This window comes from Microcebus murinus, chromosome 8 (genome assembly GCF_040939455.1).
Source record: "Microcebus murinus isolate Inina chromosome 8, M.murinus_Inina_mat1.0, whole genome shotgun sequence".
Classification (NCBI taxonomy): domain Eukaryota; kingdom Metazoa; phylum Chordata; class Mammalia; order Primates; family Cheirogaleidae; genus Microcebus; species Microcebus murinus.
Window position 1 is genome coordinate 48,476,044 of NC_134111.1, and position 15,521 is coordinate 48,491,564.

The following is a 15,521-nucleotide window of genomic DNA, read 5'->3' on the forward strand; positions in this document are numbered from 1 at the left end:
ACATTACTTATATTACTATAGTTCTGTTACCAGTGAACAACTACTTATAGGATAAGAAGGTACTTTGGAGTAAAATAGTTTAAAAATTATTCTCTCAACAGCATGTAGCTGCTTCTGAGCTCTTCTATGTTAATTTTCCTCAGCACTATCAAATTAGTTTCATCTTAGTAATGAGTATATAACAGTGTTTCTCGAGGGACATGATTGGCATTTTGAGGCAGGATAGTTCATGTTCATGCTCCTACATTTCAAGATTCTAGCATTTCTGACACTGGGGCCCTATTTAGCAGTAGCACCCTATAGTTACTGATAGCATTTTTGGTTGAGAACCACTGATTATACAGTTGTACCTCATATCCACGTGGAATTGGTTCCAGGACTCCCTGCAGATACTAAAATGTGTAGATGCTTATCTCTTTTATAAAATGATACAGTAACCTACACACATCCTCCTATGTGTTATACTTTATGTCATCTCTGGATTACTTGATAATACCTAATACAATGTAAATGCTATGTAAATAGTTGTTATACTATATTTTTTGTTTGGTTGGATTTTTTTGTTTCTTTTTTTGATACAGGGTTTCATTCTGTTGCTGGATCGAGAGTTCAGTGGCATCATCATAGCTCATCGCAACCTCAAACTCCTGGTCTCAGGTGGTCTTCTTGCCTCAGCCTCCCAAGTAGATGGGACTACAGGCTTGTGTGACCACACCCAGCTAAATTTTTTATTTATTTTTTTTTTTTGGTAGGGATGGGGTTTTGCTGTTGCCCAGAACTTTTGACCTCAAGTGATCCTTCTGCCTTGACCTCTCAAAGTGCTGGGATTCCAGGCGTGAGCCACCACGCCAGGCTTGTATTGTTATATTTTGTTGGAGCTTTTTTTCTTCTGAATATTTTTGATCTCCTGTTGGTTGACTCGGCGAATATAGAACCTTTGGATATGGAGAACCAACTGCATATAGGATTTTAAATTTATTTAGATCCATAAAGCTGTATTCTGAAGATTTATTTTTATAAAAATAATGTGTTTTAACTTTCCTTTTGCTTTCTCTGTCTCTAGTAATCTACCTAACTCTCAGCCAGCTTCATACCAGAGACGACTTTTAGTTACTAGATCTGGCAGGAAAATTAAAGGAAGAGGACCAAGGGTAGGTGATTCTTTCCTCAGAAATCTTCAAAGTATTGCATTTGTCTTCTTTAAATAATTTTAGAGTGTTTCTTAAATTTTATTTTATTGTATAAGTAACTTAAATTGAGGAGGGATGTGGATATTGAATTATATGTTTTTTCATGGTGACTTCTGTTTGTTGGTACTTCCACGTTGAAAATTCATAAAATATAAATAGAATTTACATTTACATGGTTTAAATGGATCAAGGTCTTTCTTTACTCTTGCTAAAAATAAATAAACAAAAATTAACCTTATTCTTGGGTTTCCTTTTCTTTCTCTTTACTAGATTATCCTCATCAGAATTTAAATTATCTTCTTGTGTTTTCAAAACATTTTAGAAATTTGGCTATACAGCGCTTGTATAGTCAGCTCCGTGTCACAAAATCCTGTGGACCCTTTTTAGTCTTCATCTTACTTAATCTCCCTCCTTATAATAATACTTTTTACTTACTGCTTTCATCACATTTTCTTCCTATGTCTCTAGCCAGTCTATCTTAAATTTCTAATGCTAGTTCATATTCTTTTACCTGACCTTTAAATATTGTAGTACCTCAAGTTTTCAACTCTCCTTATACTGCATATACTCCTAAGCAGTCTCATTACTCCCATGGCTGGTAACTGTCAATTTTTTTATCTTTTTTTCTCGGCATCAAAGGCTTATTTGACTAAGGAGCCTCTCTAAATTTAGCTTATACTAAGTTGAACATAAGCACATCCTGTTCGGATCTGATCCTTCTTTTTTTTTTTTTTTTTTTTTTTATTTCAGGATATTATGAGGGTACAAACATATTGGTTACAAGTAATGACTTTACCTCACTCAAGCCAGGACTAGAGGCATGCCCTTCCCCCATACAGTGTACACCACATCCATTAGTTGTGAGTTTACCTACTGCCCCCCCAACACCCATTGAATGTTACTACACTGTGAGCACCTTAATGTTGATCAGTTAGTACCAATTTGATGCCAAGTACATATGGTGCATATTTTTCCATTCTTGTGATACCTTGCTTAGAGGGATGGGCTCAAGTTCTATCCGGGATAATGTAAGAGGCAGTAGATCACCATTGTTTTTTGTAATTGAGTAGTATTCCATAGTATAAATATACTACATTTTATTAATCCACTCATGAATTTAAGGGTACTTGGGTTGTTTCCACATCCTTGCAATAGTGAATTGTGCTGCCATAAACATTTGAGTGCAGGTGTCTTTATTATAGAATGACTTTTGTTCCTGTGGGTAGATGCCTAGTAGTGGCAGATTTTGATCCTTCTTTAGGCGCTCCTCATCTTAGTCACTGGCATCACCACCAGTGCAGTTCCTTAAACCTACAGTCCAAGAATCATTTTGATTCTCCACTTTTGTTTATACCTTATATATCTTATCCATCACCAAATTCTGTCAGTTCTACCTCTTAAATATTCTGAAATCCGTCTGTTTCTCGAGCTTTACTCCCGCCATGTTACTTCAACTCAGTATCATATTATCTGAACTATACATGACTTCCTAAATTCTGTTTTGGTAGTTCTCAGTACCTCTTTACACTGTTAAAAATTGTTGGCCAGGTATGGTAGCTTCCACCTGTAATCCTAGTACTTTTGAAGACCAAGGTGGGAGGATCTCTTGAGAACAAGAGTTTGATACCAGCCTGGGTAACATAGCAAGACTCTGTTTCTACAAAAGTAAAAAATTAGCTAGGTGTGGTAGCTTGCGCCTGTCATCGTAGTACTCAGGAGGCTGAGGTGGGAGTATCGCCTGAGCCCAGGAGCCCAAGGCTACAGTGAGCTATGGTTATGCCACTTCACTCCAGCCTGGACAACAGACTGAGACCCTGTCTCTATTAAAAATATGTGTGGATATTTTTTATAGAGACAGGATCTTGCTATGTTGCTCAGGCTGGTCTTGAACTCCTAGCCTCAAGCAACTCTCCTGCCTCAGCCTCCCAAAATGCTAGGATTACAGGTGTGAGCTGCCACATCCAGGATTAAAACTGGGAGATACTTAAAACACAAAAATATATAAGCACACATTCCATTAGCTGTGAAAGTAATGATATTAAGACATGTCACATAGTCTGAATAACTTCAGTGTGTAATAATGAAAGTAAAAAGGCACATATTGTGATTTTATAATGAAAATAGTTTTGGCCTTCAGAGATCTCCAGAGTCTTAAGATCTCTAGATCATACTTTGAGAATCATTGATCTAATCCTTTGTTAAAACAGTAGCCAGAATAGTCATTTAAAATTGAAAATTGGGCCGGGCGTAGTGGCTCATGCCTATAATCCTAGCACTCTTAGAGGCTGAGGCAGGCGGATTGCTCCAGGTCAGGAGTTCGAAACCAGCCTGAGCAAGAGCGAGACCCTGTCTCTACTATAAATAGAAAGAAATTAATTGGCCAACTAACATATAGAGAAAAAATTAGCCAGGCATGGTGGCGCATGCCTGTAGTCCCAGCTCTTCAGGAGGCTGAGGCAGAAGGATTGCTTGAGCCTAGGAGTTTGAGGTTGCTGTGAGCTAGGCTGATACCACGACACTCACTCTAGCCTGGGCACAAAGCAAAACTCTGTCTCAAAAAAAAAGAAAAGAAAATAAAATTGGATTTTGTGTTGCTTGTTTACCAGTGATCTTAGGATATATCCAAAATTATTACCATGGCCTAGGAAACCTCACAAAACCTAGTCCTTACCTCATTAGTTATTTCTATCCCTTCCCTCTTCCTCTTTCCCTCTTCTCTCTTCTCCCCCCTCCCCTCTGCCTAGTACTACTTTCCCTTGCCCCTTTTCAGTTAGTCATACTTGATCTGATCATTTCTAAAACATGCTATGTTCTTCCTGTCTCAGAACCCTCAAACATGGTATTTCATATGCCTTATGTATTTTTCCTCACCCATCGGTCCTTACCATGTTTTACCTCCTTCTCCATACCCTTTCCTAGGTAACTCATCATAAACATCCTTTAGTTCTCAGGTTGTATCGTTTTAACTGTTCACACTCTCATACTAGATCAGCTCTCTTTATTACATACTCTCTGACTACCTTTTCCTTTTATAGTCATTCTCTTATAGCCACATATATGGGGGTTTTTTTGTTTGTTTGTGTTTTTTTTGAGACAGAGTCTCACTTTTTTGTCCATGCTAGAGTGCTGTGGCATCGGCCTAGCTCACAACAGCCTCAAACTCCTGGGCTCAAGGGATCCTCCTGCCTCAGCCTCCCGAGTAGCTGGGACTACAGGCATGTACCACCATGCCCGGCTTAATTTTTTCTATATATTTTTAGTTGTCCAGCTAATTTATTTCTATTTTTAGTAGAGACAGGGTCTCACTCTTGCTCAGGCTGGTCTCGAACTCCTGAGCTCAAACGATCCACCCACCTCGGAGTCCCAGAGTGCTAGGATCACAGCTGTGAGCCACCACACCTGGCCAGCCACATATATGTTTTTTTTTATTTTGTTTGTTTTGTTTTTTTGAGACAGAGTCTCGCTTTGTTGCCCAGCCTACAGTGAGTGCCATGGCGTCAGCCTAGCTCATAGCAACCTCGAACTCCTGGGCTCAAGTGATCCTACTGCCTCAGCCTCCCGAGTAGCTGGAACTACAGGCATGCGCCACCATGCCCGGCTAATTTTTTCTATATATATTAGTTGGCCAATTAATTTCTTTCTATTTATAGTAGAAACGGGGGTCTCACTCTTGCTCAGGCTAGTTTTGAACTCCTGACCTCGAGCAATCCGCCTGTCTCGGCCTCCCAGAGTGCTAGGGTTACAGGCATGAGCCACTGCACCCGGCCACACATATATGTTTAATATCTGTGATTATATGTCCATTCATGTGTTCCATTCCTAGTCCTGTAGAATTGTTCCAGGAAAGCAAAATCAGATATATCTTGGCTTAATAATGTTTTCTCGGTGTGTGGTATAATGGTTGGCCATCCTAAGGGTTGGGTAAGTATTGGTTGAATAAATGAACATCTATGCAGTTAGTCAGTTTTTCTGATATTGTGGAAAATGTTTGCTTTCAAACATCAAGTGTACATAACATTCAGATTGGAACTTGGAAACTTGTAATGGTTATTGCACTTTGCATGCTCTAGCAACATCACTTAGATAGACTCTTCCATGGAGAAGACATGGGTGTCTAGAGTTTTTGTGATTAATGTTTCTTATTTGGAATTTTTAACATGTTTAAGTTTCTCTGCCTCATTGATTTCCTATCTGAAAATTGTGAAATTGTAATTTTAGAGTGCATAAAAATTTCAGACATTTTATTTAAACCTATAATATATACTCTTTGTCTATTGTTGTAATGCTTTATATTCTTATACATTAATTTTTTTTCCTTTTTATTTTCCTTAGCGTTATCGAACTCCTTCCAGGTCCAGATCAAGGGATCGTTTCAGACGTAGTGAGACTCCTCCACATTGGAGGCAAGAGATGCAGAGAGCTCAAAGAATGAGGGTATCAAGTGGTGAAAGATGGATCAAAGGGGATAAGTAAGATTTAACTGTTATTTCAAATCTTGTGATAAGTATTTATTTTTACTATTGTACATAAAGTCATTTTATTAATAGTCATTTAAATTATTCCTGAATGCCTTAAGAAAAATAGAATATCATTTTAGCTAATGATGTATACCTTTCCTTTCCAAATAACATTTCCAAAAAATCTTTTTTTACTTTTTCTTATTGTTTAGGAGTGAGTTGAATGAAATTAAAGAAAATCAAAGAAGTCCAGTTAGAGTAAAAGAGAGAAAAATAACTGATCACAGGCATGTATCTGAGAGTCCAAACCGAAAAAATGAAAAGGAAAAGAAAGTTAAAGACCATAAATCTAACAGCAAAGAGAGAGACATCAGAAGAAATTCTGAAAAAGATGATAAATATAATAAAAACAAAGTGAAGAAAAGGGCCAAATCTAAAAGTAGGAGTAAGAGCAAAGAGAAATCAAAGAGTAAGGAAAGAGATTCAAAACATAATAGACATGAAGAAAAGAGGATGCGGTCAAGGAGTAAAGATAGGGATCATGAGAATGTTAAAGAAAAAGAAAAACAGTCTGAGTCTAAAGGAAAAGATCAGGAAAGGAGTAGAAGTAAAGAGAAGTCTAAACAGTTAGAATCAAAAAGTAATGAGCATGATTACAATAAAAGTAAGGAAAAGGATAGGCGTGCACAATCTAGGAGCAGAGAATGTGATATAACTAAAGGTAAACACAGTTACAATAGTAGAACAAGGGAACGAAGCAGAAGTAGGGACAGGAGCAGAAGAGTGCGATCTAGAAGCCATGACAGGGATCGCAGCAGAAGCAAAGAGTACCACAGATACAGAGAACAGGAGTACAGAAGGAGAGGACGGTCACGAAGCCGAGAGAGAAGAGCAACACCAGGAAGATCAAGAAGTAAAGATAGGAGGAGGAGGAGGAGAGATTCACGGAGCTCAGAGAGAGAAGAAAGTCAAAGCAGAAACAAAGAAAAATACAGAAACCAAGAAAGTAAGAGTTCACACAGAAAAGAAAATTCTGAGGGTGAAAAAAGAATGTACTCTAAAAATCGTGATCATAGTAGCTCTAATAATAGCAGGGAAAAAAAGGCTGATAGAGATCAAAGTCCATTCTCAAAAATAAAACAAAGCAGTCAGGACAATGAATTAAAGTCCTCCACATTGAAAAATAAGGAGGATGAGAAGACCAGATCCTCAGTGGAAAAAGAAAACCAAAAATCAAAGGGTCAAGAAAATGACCATGTACATGATAAGAAATTTGATCATGAATCAAGTCCTGGAACAGATGAAGACAAAAGTGGATGAGTGAGTTGGGTAAACTTATTTCCATTCTGTCTAAAATTTTAAGTTTTAGAGACTCGCTAATGAATCTCCTTTATGTTGTTTTCCTTTTCATTGTTTTTGGGTTATTTTATGTTTTCCTTTTTTTTTTTTTTAATGTGGATTTCATTGAGTTGCTCTTTTGATAATCTTCAATCTGGATAATTTGTACTGCTAAAGTTTTAATAAACTTGAAATGAGAAAAACACTTTGGTGTAATACTGTGTGCTGTGTTTAACTATTATATATGTATTATTGTGTTGCAACAATCAGCCAGTAGCATCCTGATTTGTTTAATCAGCCATTTGGAAACAGGCATAAGTGATGGCTGCAATACATTGTTAAAAAGGCTGTGTTTCTCATAATTAAAGTAACTTTAGAAGCCACTAGAAGAAATCTTGTGTAGATTTTTTGACTACATTTTAATAGAGGTTTGCTGCAGTTTCTTTTAATTATGCAGAATCAGGATCCTAATAACTAGAGATCTTATTAAGTCATCACTTTTGATTTTATAGTAATTTGTGCTTTAAAATATTTAGTTATTTATATTGCACTTCATACTTTATAGTTCCAGCCATAGCTTTTTTCATATTAATGCTTTTCCTGTCTAGTTTTGTTTCACTTAACTGCTTATGAAAGTCTTACAAGAGTAATTTTTCTGTTGATATACTGATTGAGCTTCAGTTGCTGTTATACAGCATTTGACCGGAACTATACCTTGGAAAATCAGATTGTAATTCTCAATTCTATGTTGCTTTTGGTTTGAGAGTTGAAATTATTGCTTTGGGGGGGAGGGCATTGTTTTATTATCATTAATACCCTTTTTCTAAAATAAAAAAAAATTTCTCACTAAAACATACCACTCGTACAGGACTTTAAGCTAGACAGATTCTAAAAATTGTTAGTATTGACACCTTAACTTCTAAGATTTCTCAGTTTTGGCCTCCGACCTATATAGAATTGAGTGTTAACTCTGCATGCTTTTTGTTTTTTGTTTTGTTTTGTTTTTTTTAATTGAACTGACTTCTCTAGGTCTCTCAGCTGTGAGTTTCAAATGGCCAGAAAATGCATCTTTTCTATATCATGATATAGGCTGTGTAGCATGTTTATGACTCTGGTTTCTTTTCTGTTCAGGTGGCTTTATACCATTACTCTTAGTGTTATTTTTAACTTGGCATGTGTAACATTGCCATTTAGGGTAGAGTAGAAAGTTGCAAAACTTGATAGCTTACAGAGTTAAACACTAAACATATCCAAAGTCCATTTAGAGTTTCGTGTGTTGTATTTTGCTATTTTTGTGATGTGTGGCCTTTTATTCTGTAATAACTCTTTTAAAGAAAACATTGAACATCCAGCAAACATAAAACCTGCCTCATTTGAAAAGAAATTTCAAGATTCCAATTAATAGTAGCCTCTAGAGAGTTTTGTACTTTAATATTTGTCAGTATAGTGTCAATTCTATTACCACGGTAGCTTCTTGGTTAATCCAGTAGCTACTCAGTGCTATTTGTACTCAATAAAGCAATGCTTAACATGATACTTTCCATTATTGAGTAATATAGTTAATGATACATTTGGCATTGTGGTAGCTCTTACAGAATGAAGTGTAATGATTATAAGATTGTTTGGGAAATTGTAATAAATACAGTGGGTTCTTTCCAAATTTTTTTTTCTAATGATAAAATAGTGGATGTTTATTATAATCCAGGGTGACTGATTCCTTAGAGACTGACCACAAACCCACATTAAGGATAATTGAGTCTGAGTGTCCAAACTATATAATCTGTTATATAGTTTAAACAAATTATTGTTTGTTTTAAATTCAGTAAATGGCATTTTAAAATCTTTGTTATAAACTATTTGAGCTTCAAGACAGGTGCTATTTAAGAAAGGATTTCTAATAGTTATATATATTTTTTAAAAGTCCACGCTATGTAAAACTACTTCAATGTTGTCTGATCCCACAGCTTTATCTACTAAGAATTACAGACAAGGACTTTCCAAATCTTAAGAGTTTCAAAAAGTAACCATAGGGGGAAAAATTTAGTAATTTCTATAAGCAGTATTCTCCTGTTTGGATTTCCAAAAGAGTGACTCCTTGCTAAGCATGATTCATAGTCCTTTTTTAAAATGCTTTGTTAGCTCTTTTTATAGAACAGATGTGAAGGAGTTGAGAGGACAATCAGATTTTGTTTTTAGAATATAAAGAATATTTAGGAAAAGATTAAATAGCATTAACTGTACCTCAAGATATATACTTGCATATGAATAGCACATAGCTCAAATGGTCATTTCCTTCTTTTATATTTTAATAGTTGTACCATCTTTAGTTTTTACATTACACATTATCTGTTTTCCTGAAAGCCAGGTGTTTGCTTATCAAATTGATTTTATAGTTATGTCTAAGCTTATAGTTTATGTCGAAGTATCTTTTACTTAATATCCTTTTAAAGATATTTAACTTGGTTTATTTTTATTGCTTGATTGATGATAGCCAAGAAAATTTTTCAGTATGTAGAATTTTCATGATATTATTTTGTGTGAGTTATTTTTCTGGGTAAGCTGTCTGCCACAAAAATTGACACTGCAGAGAGATTAATATCAATGAAATGAGCAATAGAGAAGCTGCTGGGTTGCTTTAAAACATTCTTTGATTAAGTTATGGTTGGTGAGTTCATGTAACAAAGTAGTTTGTTTTAAGTTACGTACTTGAAACCCTCAGAAGTTGCAAAGAATTTATGTGATAAATCTGTCTTTGCACAAGTGTGATATTTTGATGCATGTTGGCTTTTGCTGAATGGCCTTTGATTCTTGTGCCTAGTGGAAAGTATGAAACTAAACAAAGTTTGTTTAATGCTATGAATAGGCACAAATTGGGTTTCTGGTATTTTGGGTAGTGGTATTGACTGGCATTTCTAATTTATTTTCTAGTTAGTAAATGGAGCAAGTTAGTATGTCTTTCAGTAGTTTATAGTACTTCATTCCAGTTGGTAATAGTTTTTCATCACACTGAACTTTTTATAGTAAATTTCTATAGAAAGTTGAGTTTGCCTTCACCAGAAGGTACTTTAAATATACAACATATAGCTGATAGTTATAAAGAAATAAAATGGGTGTTTTTCTGTCTCCTTTTGGTTATGTTTTCTGTAATTATTTTGATTAGAATTCATACATTTACAATTGAATAAACTCTCTAAAGGATTTTAGGTTGATAACCTCTTTATTGTGAAAAGATGTGTTTATTACAAATACTTGTTTAAAAAATTAATAAAATAAGCCCCAGGAAGTTCAGTATTGACTGGCACACCTGCCCATAGTGGGCTTCCCAACTAACTGCCTTTAAGGGATTCAGGCAAATGCAAACTCTGTGACCTGTTGTGTGACAAAGTAAATATTAAAGGGAAAAAAATCACATGAATAGGAAAATTACATCAGCAAGGTTGGAGAAGGGAGTCTTTGAGGGTTTTCTTTGTTTTTTGTTTTTTGTTTTTTTTGGTACAGGGGGCAGTGGTGGGATTGATTTGTGTTTCTCCATTTTTGTTTTGTTTTTTTCTCTAAGCAAAATTCCGTATGTTACCAAAAGCACATGCTGTATATTTTCTTCCCCTTTTGTGTGTATATAGTGTTTTTGAAAGACTGATAAATGAATTGGGTATTTGTATGTGGGGATGTTCAAAGTTGTGGCTGCTCTCTTTGTGGAAGGAAGAAACATAAATGAAGTTAATGCACTTCTTTTCTGAGCTCAAAGGTCACTGTGATGTATATTTTTTTAATGAAATTTAGAAATAAAGCTGTTGTCTTCTCGATTGTAAAATTGTAAAATGCTGCTTCTCTTATCATTAGTCTAGTAATTGTTGAGCTGTTTTCTGCAAACTGCATTTTACAAAATTTAAACTTCAAAACTGTATTAACTTTTATAGTTAAACATTGTATTAAATAAACTATACTATAATAAACTGTGGGTTTGTATCTTTAAATTAGTATATTATTCAACCTGTTTTTAAATTAAAAGCTAAATGAAAATAAACCAACTAAACTTACTTTAGAATAAACCAACTTTTACTTACAGAGATATGAAATCATTTGTATTATGAGAAAACCAAATAAGCATTTCTCCAAAGATGATATACAAATGGCCAACAAGCATATAGCAATATGCTCAACATCACTAATTATTAGGGAATGCAAATCAGAACCACAATGAGATACCACCTCACAGCGACTGACAATGGCTACTATAAACAAAACAAAATAAATGTTGGTGAGGACGTATACCCTTGTGCACTGTTGGGAATGTAAAATGGTGTAGCTGCAGTGGACAACAGTATGGCAGTTTCTAAAAATTTTAAATAATATGATTCAGCAATTCAACTCTGGGTATATATCCAGAAGAATTGAAAGGATCTTAAAGAGTTATTTGTACATCCATCTTCATAATGCTATTCACAATACCCAAGAAGTAGAAGCAAACCATGTCCATTTATGAAGGAATGAATGAATAAAATGTGGTATACACATAGAGTAGAATATCACTTTGCTTTTAAAAGGAAGAATACTGACATGCTATAACATGGATGAAATGAGGACATTATTCTAAATGAAATAGTCACAAAAGGACATATACACATATACCCAGTGGTCAAATTCATAGAAAAGTAGAATGGTGTTTCCCAGTAGTTGAGAGGATGATAAAATTCTGCAGATTTCTTGGCAACATGAATATACATGTAGAAATGGTTAGGATGATAAATGTGTTTTTTACCACAAAGTGAAAAAAGTAAAGGAACGAGAGCACAATTCATAAAAACACTAAACTTTTGTTTCAAGTTGGCAAACTATATGTAGAATTATTTTAAGTGACTTTATTGTTTGAGTGGGGTATAGTGGGTCATGCCTATAATCCCAGCACTTCGGGAGGCTGAGGCAGGAAGATCACTTGAGACCATGAGTTTAAGACCAGCCTGGGCAACATAGTGGGACCCCCATCTCTACAAAAAAAAACTTTTTTTTATAAAACATGGTAATTCATACATGTCTAGTAAGATACACTCTAAACCATAAAGAAGGCTTTAACTGCACTTAGTAATCCCATTGTAAGTAGTAATGCTAGTATTGTACTACTTTTGGAAAAACCAATAAACATGAATTTCTGCAGAAAAGAAATATATACAGTAGAATATTATTCAGCCATAAAAAGAAATACACTGATATATGGTATAACATGGATGAACTTTGAAAATATGCTAAGTAAAGTAAGCCAGACACAAAGTGTTACAGTATGATACTATGATTCTGTTTCTGTGAAATACCCAGTATAGGCAAATCCATAAAGACAAAGCAGATTAGTGGTTACCGGGAGATTTAAGGAGGAGGTATGAGCGGGGGGTATCTGTTTACTGGGTACAGGGTTTCCATTTGGAGCACCAAGAAGTTCTGGTCGTACAATACTATGAATGTACTTAATTCTCCTGAATATTCATTTAAAATTAAATTTTACATTGTGTATGTATTTTCCAATTTAAAAAAGAAAACTAACGGGGTTCTATATATGCCCAATGGAAATACTGTGAAGAATAAAATCAGACAATTGTATTTAGATGAAGAACAATTTTATTAACAAATTTTAAATATATAATCCACTTACATTTGTAGTTCATGTTTGCTACAACTTAGTCTTGTCAATCAAAAATAAATTTTTCTACCATGTAAAACCTAGCCTTCCCTTAGACTTCTGAAAACTATATTTTGATCCCTGAGAGTTATAAAAAGGGAGCTGGACTCCAGTAATGTCATTTGACTGATAGCTGGGTCTCAATCCACCTCTGTCCACAAAAACTGGCCCACGGCCACCTCCAGGTCCTTCCTGTACAGCTTTTACAAGAGGATAAATATGTTTATTTGCTGTTTCGGATTCAAGTTCAATTACTTCTCTGGCGTAAGCCTGAAATTCTTTCTCCTTTTCAACTGCAAGAGCTTCAGTAAGTCTGTAATAATCTAATTCTGCTTGTTTTGCTTCCTTGGCATTAACCTTATTTTTGGCCTATGTGGGAAAACAAAGGAAATACAATTTAATATTGGTTTAAAACATCAACTTTTAAAAAATATATGTAGTATTTGGAGATGTAGCTATAATTTCTAGACTGACAGTTTACAAGTTCTGATTTCACAACTATATACTGTCATTTATTTAAGAAACTCTCCAATGCTTCTCAGAACAGTATGCTCAAAAGTAGTGGCTCAATGAAACTTACCTTTATTAATAGCCTTATGTGATATATCCTCAAAGAAATAATAGCAGAATGGTGAAAAGCATTAAATTTATGTATGTAAAAGTCAGGTAACTGAGTTTACAATCCTGTTTCAACCATTTATAAGATGTGAACGTTGGCAATTTAGAAGGCACACCATTGTCCTGCCCAGCCACTATTCTGAAAGACACTTGCTCAACTCCGGTCCTGAGTCAGCCCAGTATATCATGTGCCCTAGCCATATAAGATCACATAAGTCAGCTGTGAATATCTGAACTAAACCAATCACATTCTGTTGCCCAAAAATTTAAAGTTGGAACAATGAGTGACATTAATGAAGGTTGATCAGAAACCGAATAGAGAAAGTACTCTAGGCAATCTGCCAAAACCCAATTTATCAATATTTTATAAAAATTTTTTGTCTTTGAACTGTGTATAGTAATTTCCATTGGATGTGATGATTTTTATGGCTTTTCAGTGAAGTTCTGGCTGGCAGTTTTTCACTGTGTGTTCTCTATGGCATCTTAAGAAATGCTGAGTTTGTCAGTTTGTCTACTTAGGAATATAGTTTAATTTTCATAAAAATATTTTTCAAACTCCAAAACTTTGGCATAAAACAGTGGCCCAAACCTGATATCTACCATAAATTGAAATTTTTGAGGGAATAGAGGAACCATATGAATGTGAAGTTTCATATTTTATTACTGAACTGAGCATGGTAGCTCATGCCTGTAATCCCAGCAACTCAGGAGGCTGAGGTGAGAGGATCACTTGAGGACAGGAGTTCACCCCCAGGCTGGAGAACATAGTGAGACTCCATGTCTACAAAAAATTTAAAAATTAGCCAGGTAGGTAGTACATTCCTGTAGTCCCAAAGGCTCAGGTGGGAGGATCGCTTGAGCCCAGGAGTTGGAGGTTATAATAAACTATATTATGCCAATATACTTAAGCCAGGACAACAGAGTGAGACCCTGCCTCTTAAAAAAAAAAAATGACAATCATATACTCTGAAAGTATTAATTCATATTACAATCCTACAGCCTATATTTTGACAAATCCCGCCAGGTAATATGGTGGAGGGTGTAGTGAGCTAAGATTGTGCCACTGTACTACAGCCTGGCAGCAAGACCTGTCTCTTAAAACAAAAATTACCACTTGAGTACTGTTAATACAATTAAAAATTGAGACTTATGAGCTATTTGTGGAACTGATAGAATAGCAGAATTTGAAAGGCTAAAATCTATCTCATCAAAGGTAAAATGCTAAAATGTGGGATCTTACCAAGGAGCAAATCGGATATGTTAGTTTAGTAACCAGAAAGATACTGAGGGAACACAGAACCATTTGAAGCACGGAAAGGAAGTTAACAGTGAAAGGAAGGAATTACAATGAATTGATCATATGATTGGTGCCTCAAATTTGATAGGCATTAAGCATAAATACAAATTTATTAAAAAATAATTTGGTTGTAAAATTCTAAAAATGTGAACACATGGGGGTATAGTAACAAGCACCTTTGTTAGATACTAGAGAGCTAATTATTTTTTCTACTGGAAAATAAAGAAAAAAATGTCTTTAAGAATTGTACCTCAGGAAAACCAAATAGTTAACCATGAGAACTTCTTTGAAGGCTTCAGCAAATCAATCATAAGGTTTCCAAATAGATTTGATCCTGATTCAAATGACAAACTTTTAAAAATATTCATGAAGGCCGGGCGCGGTGGCTCAAGCCTGTAATCCTAGCACTCTGGGAGGCCGAGGCGGGCGGATTGCTCGAGGTCAGGAGTTTGAAACCAGCCTGAGCAAGAGCAAGACCCCGTCTCTACTATAAATAGAAAGAAATTAATTGGCCAACTAATATATATATATATATATAAAAAATTAGCCGGGCGTGGTGGCGCATGCCTGTAGTCCCAGCTACTCGGGAGGCTGAGGCAGAAGGATTGCTTGAGCCCAGGAGTTTGAGGTTGCTGTGAGCTAGGCTGACGCCACGGCACTCACTCTAGCCTGTGCAACAAAGCGAGACTCTGTCTCAAAAAAAAAAAAAAAAAAAAATATTCATGAGATAATTTGGGGAAAATTTAAACACTGAATATTAGTTGTTTTTGATGTGATAATGGAATTATGACTGTTAATTTCTAGAGAGTCCCTGTCTTTTAGAGATACATACTGAGATACATACACATGGGTAAAATGATATATCTGGGATTTGCTTTAAAATAATGTGGGGGATTCTATTTCTGATAATGGGAGCATGAGGAGTTTGGTCAATTTCCCTACACAAAAAAATA

The 15,521-nt window shown here is 35.3% G+C and overlaps 2 protein-coding genes across 8 annotated transcripts in view; one reads left to right on the forward strand and one right to left on the reverse strand.

Moving 5' to 3' along the window:
* Positions 1 to 7,188, forward strand: part of PPIG (peptidylprolyl isomerase G) — a 50,229-nt gene extending 43,041 nt beyond the window's left edge. For all 4 annotated transcript variants that reach the window (XM_012781897.3, XM_012781898.2, XM_076005638.1 and 1 more), the window contains 3 exons: positions 1,064 to 1,151; positions 5,523 to 5,659; positions 5,860 to 7,188. In XM_012781897.3, the coding sequence (XP_012637351.1) occupies positions 1,064 to 1,151; positions 5,523 to 5,659; positions 5,860 to 6,967 (1,333 nt within the window). In that variant the 3' untranslated portion in view covers positions 6,968 to 7,188. The remainder of the gene's footprint in view (positions 1 to 1,063; positions 1,152 to 5,522; positions 5,660 to 5,859) is intronic.
* Positions 7,189 to 11,021: 3,833 nt separating this feature from the next.
* CFAP210 (cilia and flagella associated protein 210) overlaps positions 11,022 to 15,521 on the reverse strand; it is a 38,570-nt gene continuing 34,070 nt past the window's right edge. The window contains exon 8 of one of the 4 annotated variants that reach the window (XM_076005641.1): positions 11,022 to 13,022. In XM_076005641.1, coding sequence (XP_075861756.1) covers positions 12,681 to 13,022 — 342 coding nt within the window. In that variant the 3' untranslated portion in view covers positions 11,022 to 12,680. The remainder of the gene's footprint in view (positions 13,023 to 15,521) is intronic. The other 3 variants (XM_076005640.1, XM_076005642.1, XM_012781899.2) reach the window with 3 other exon arrangements.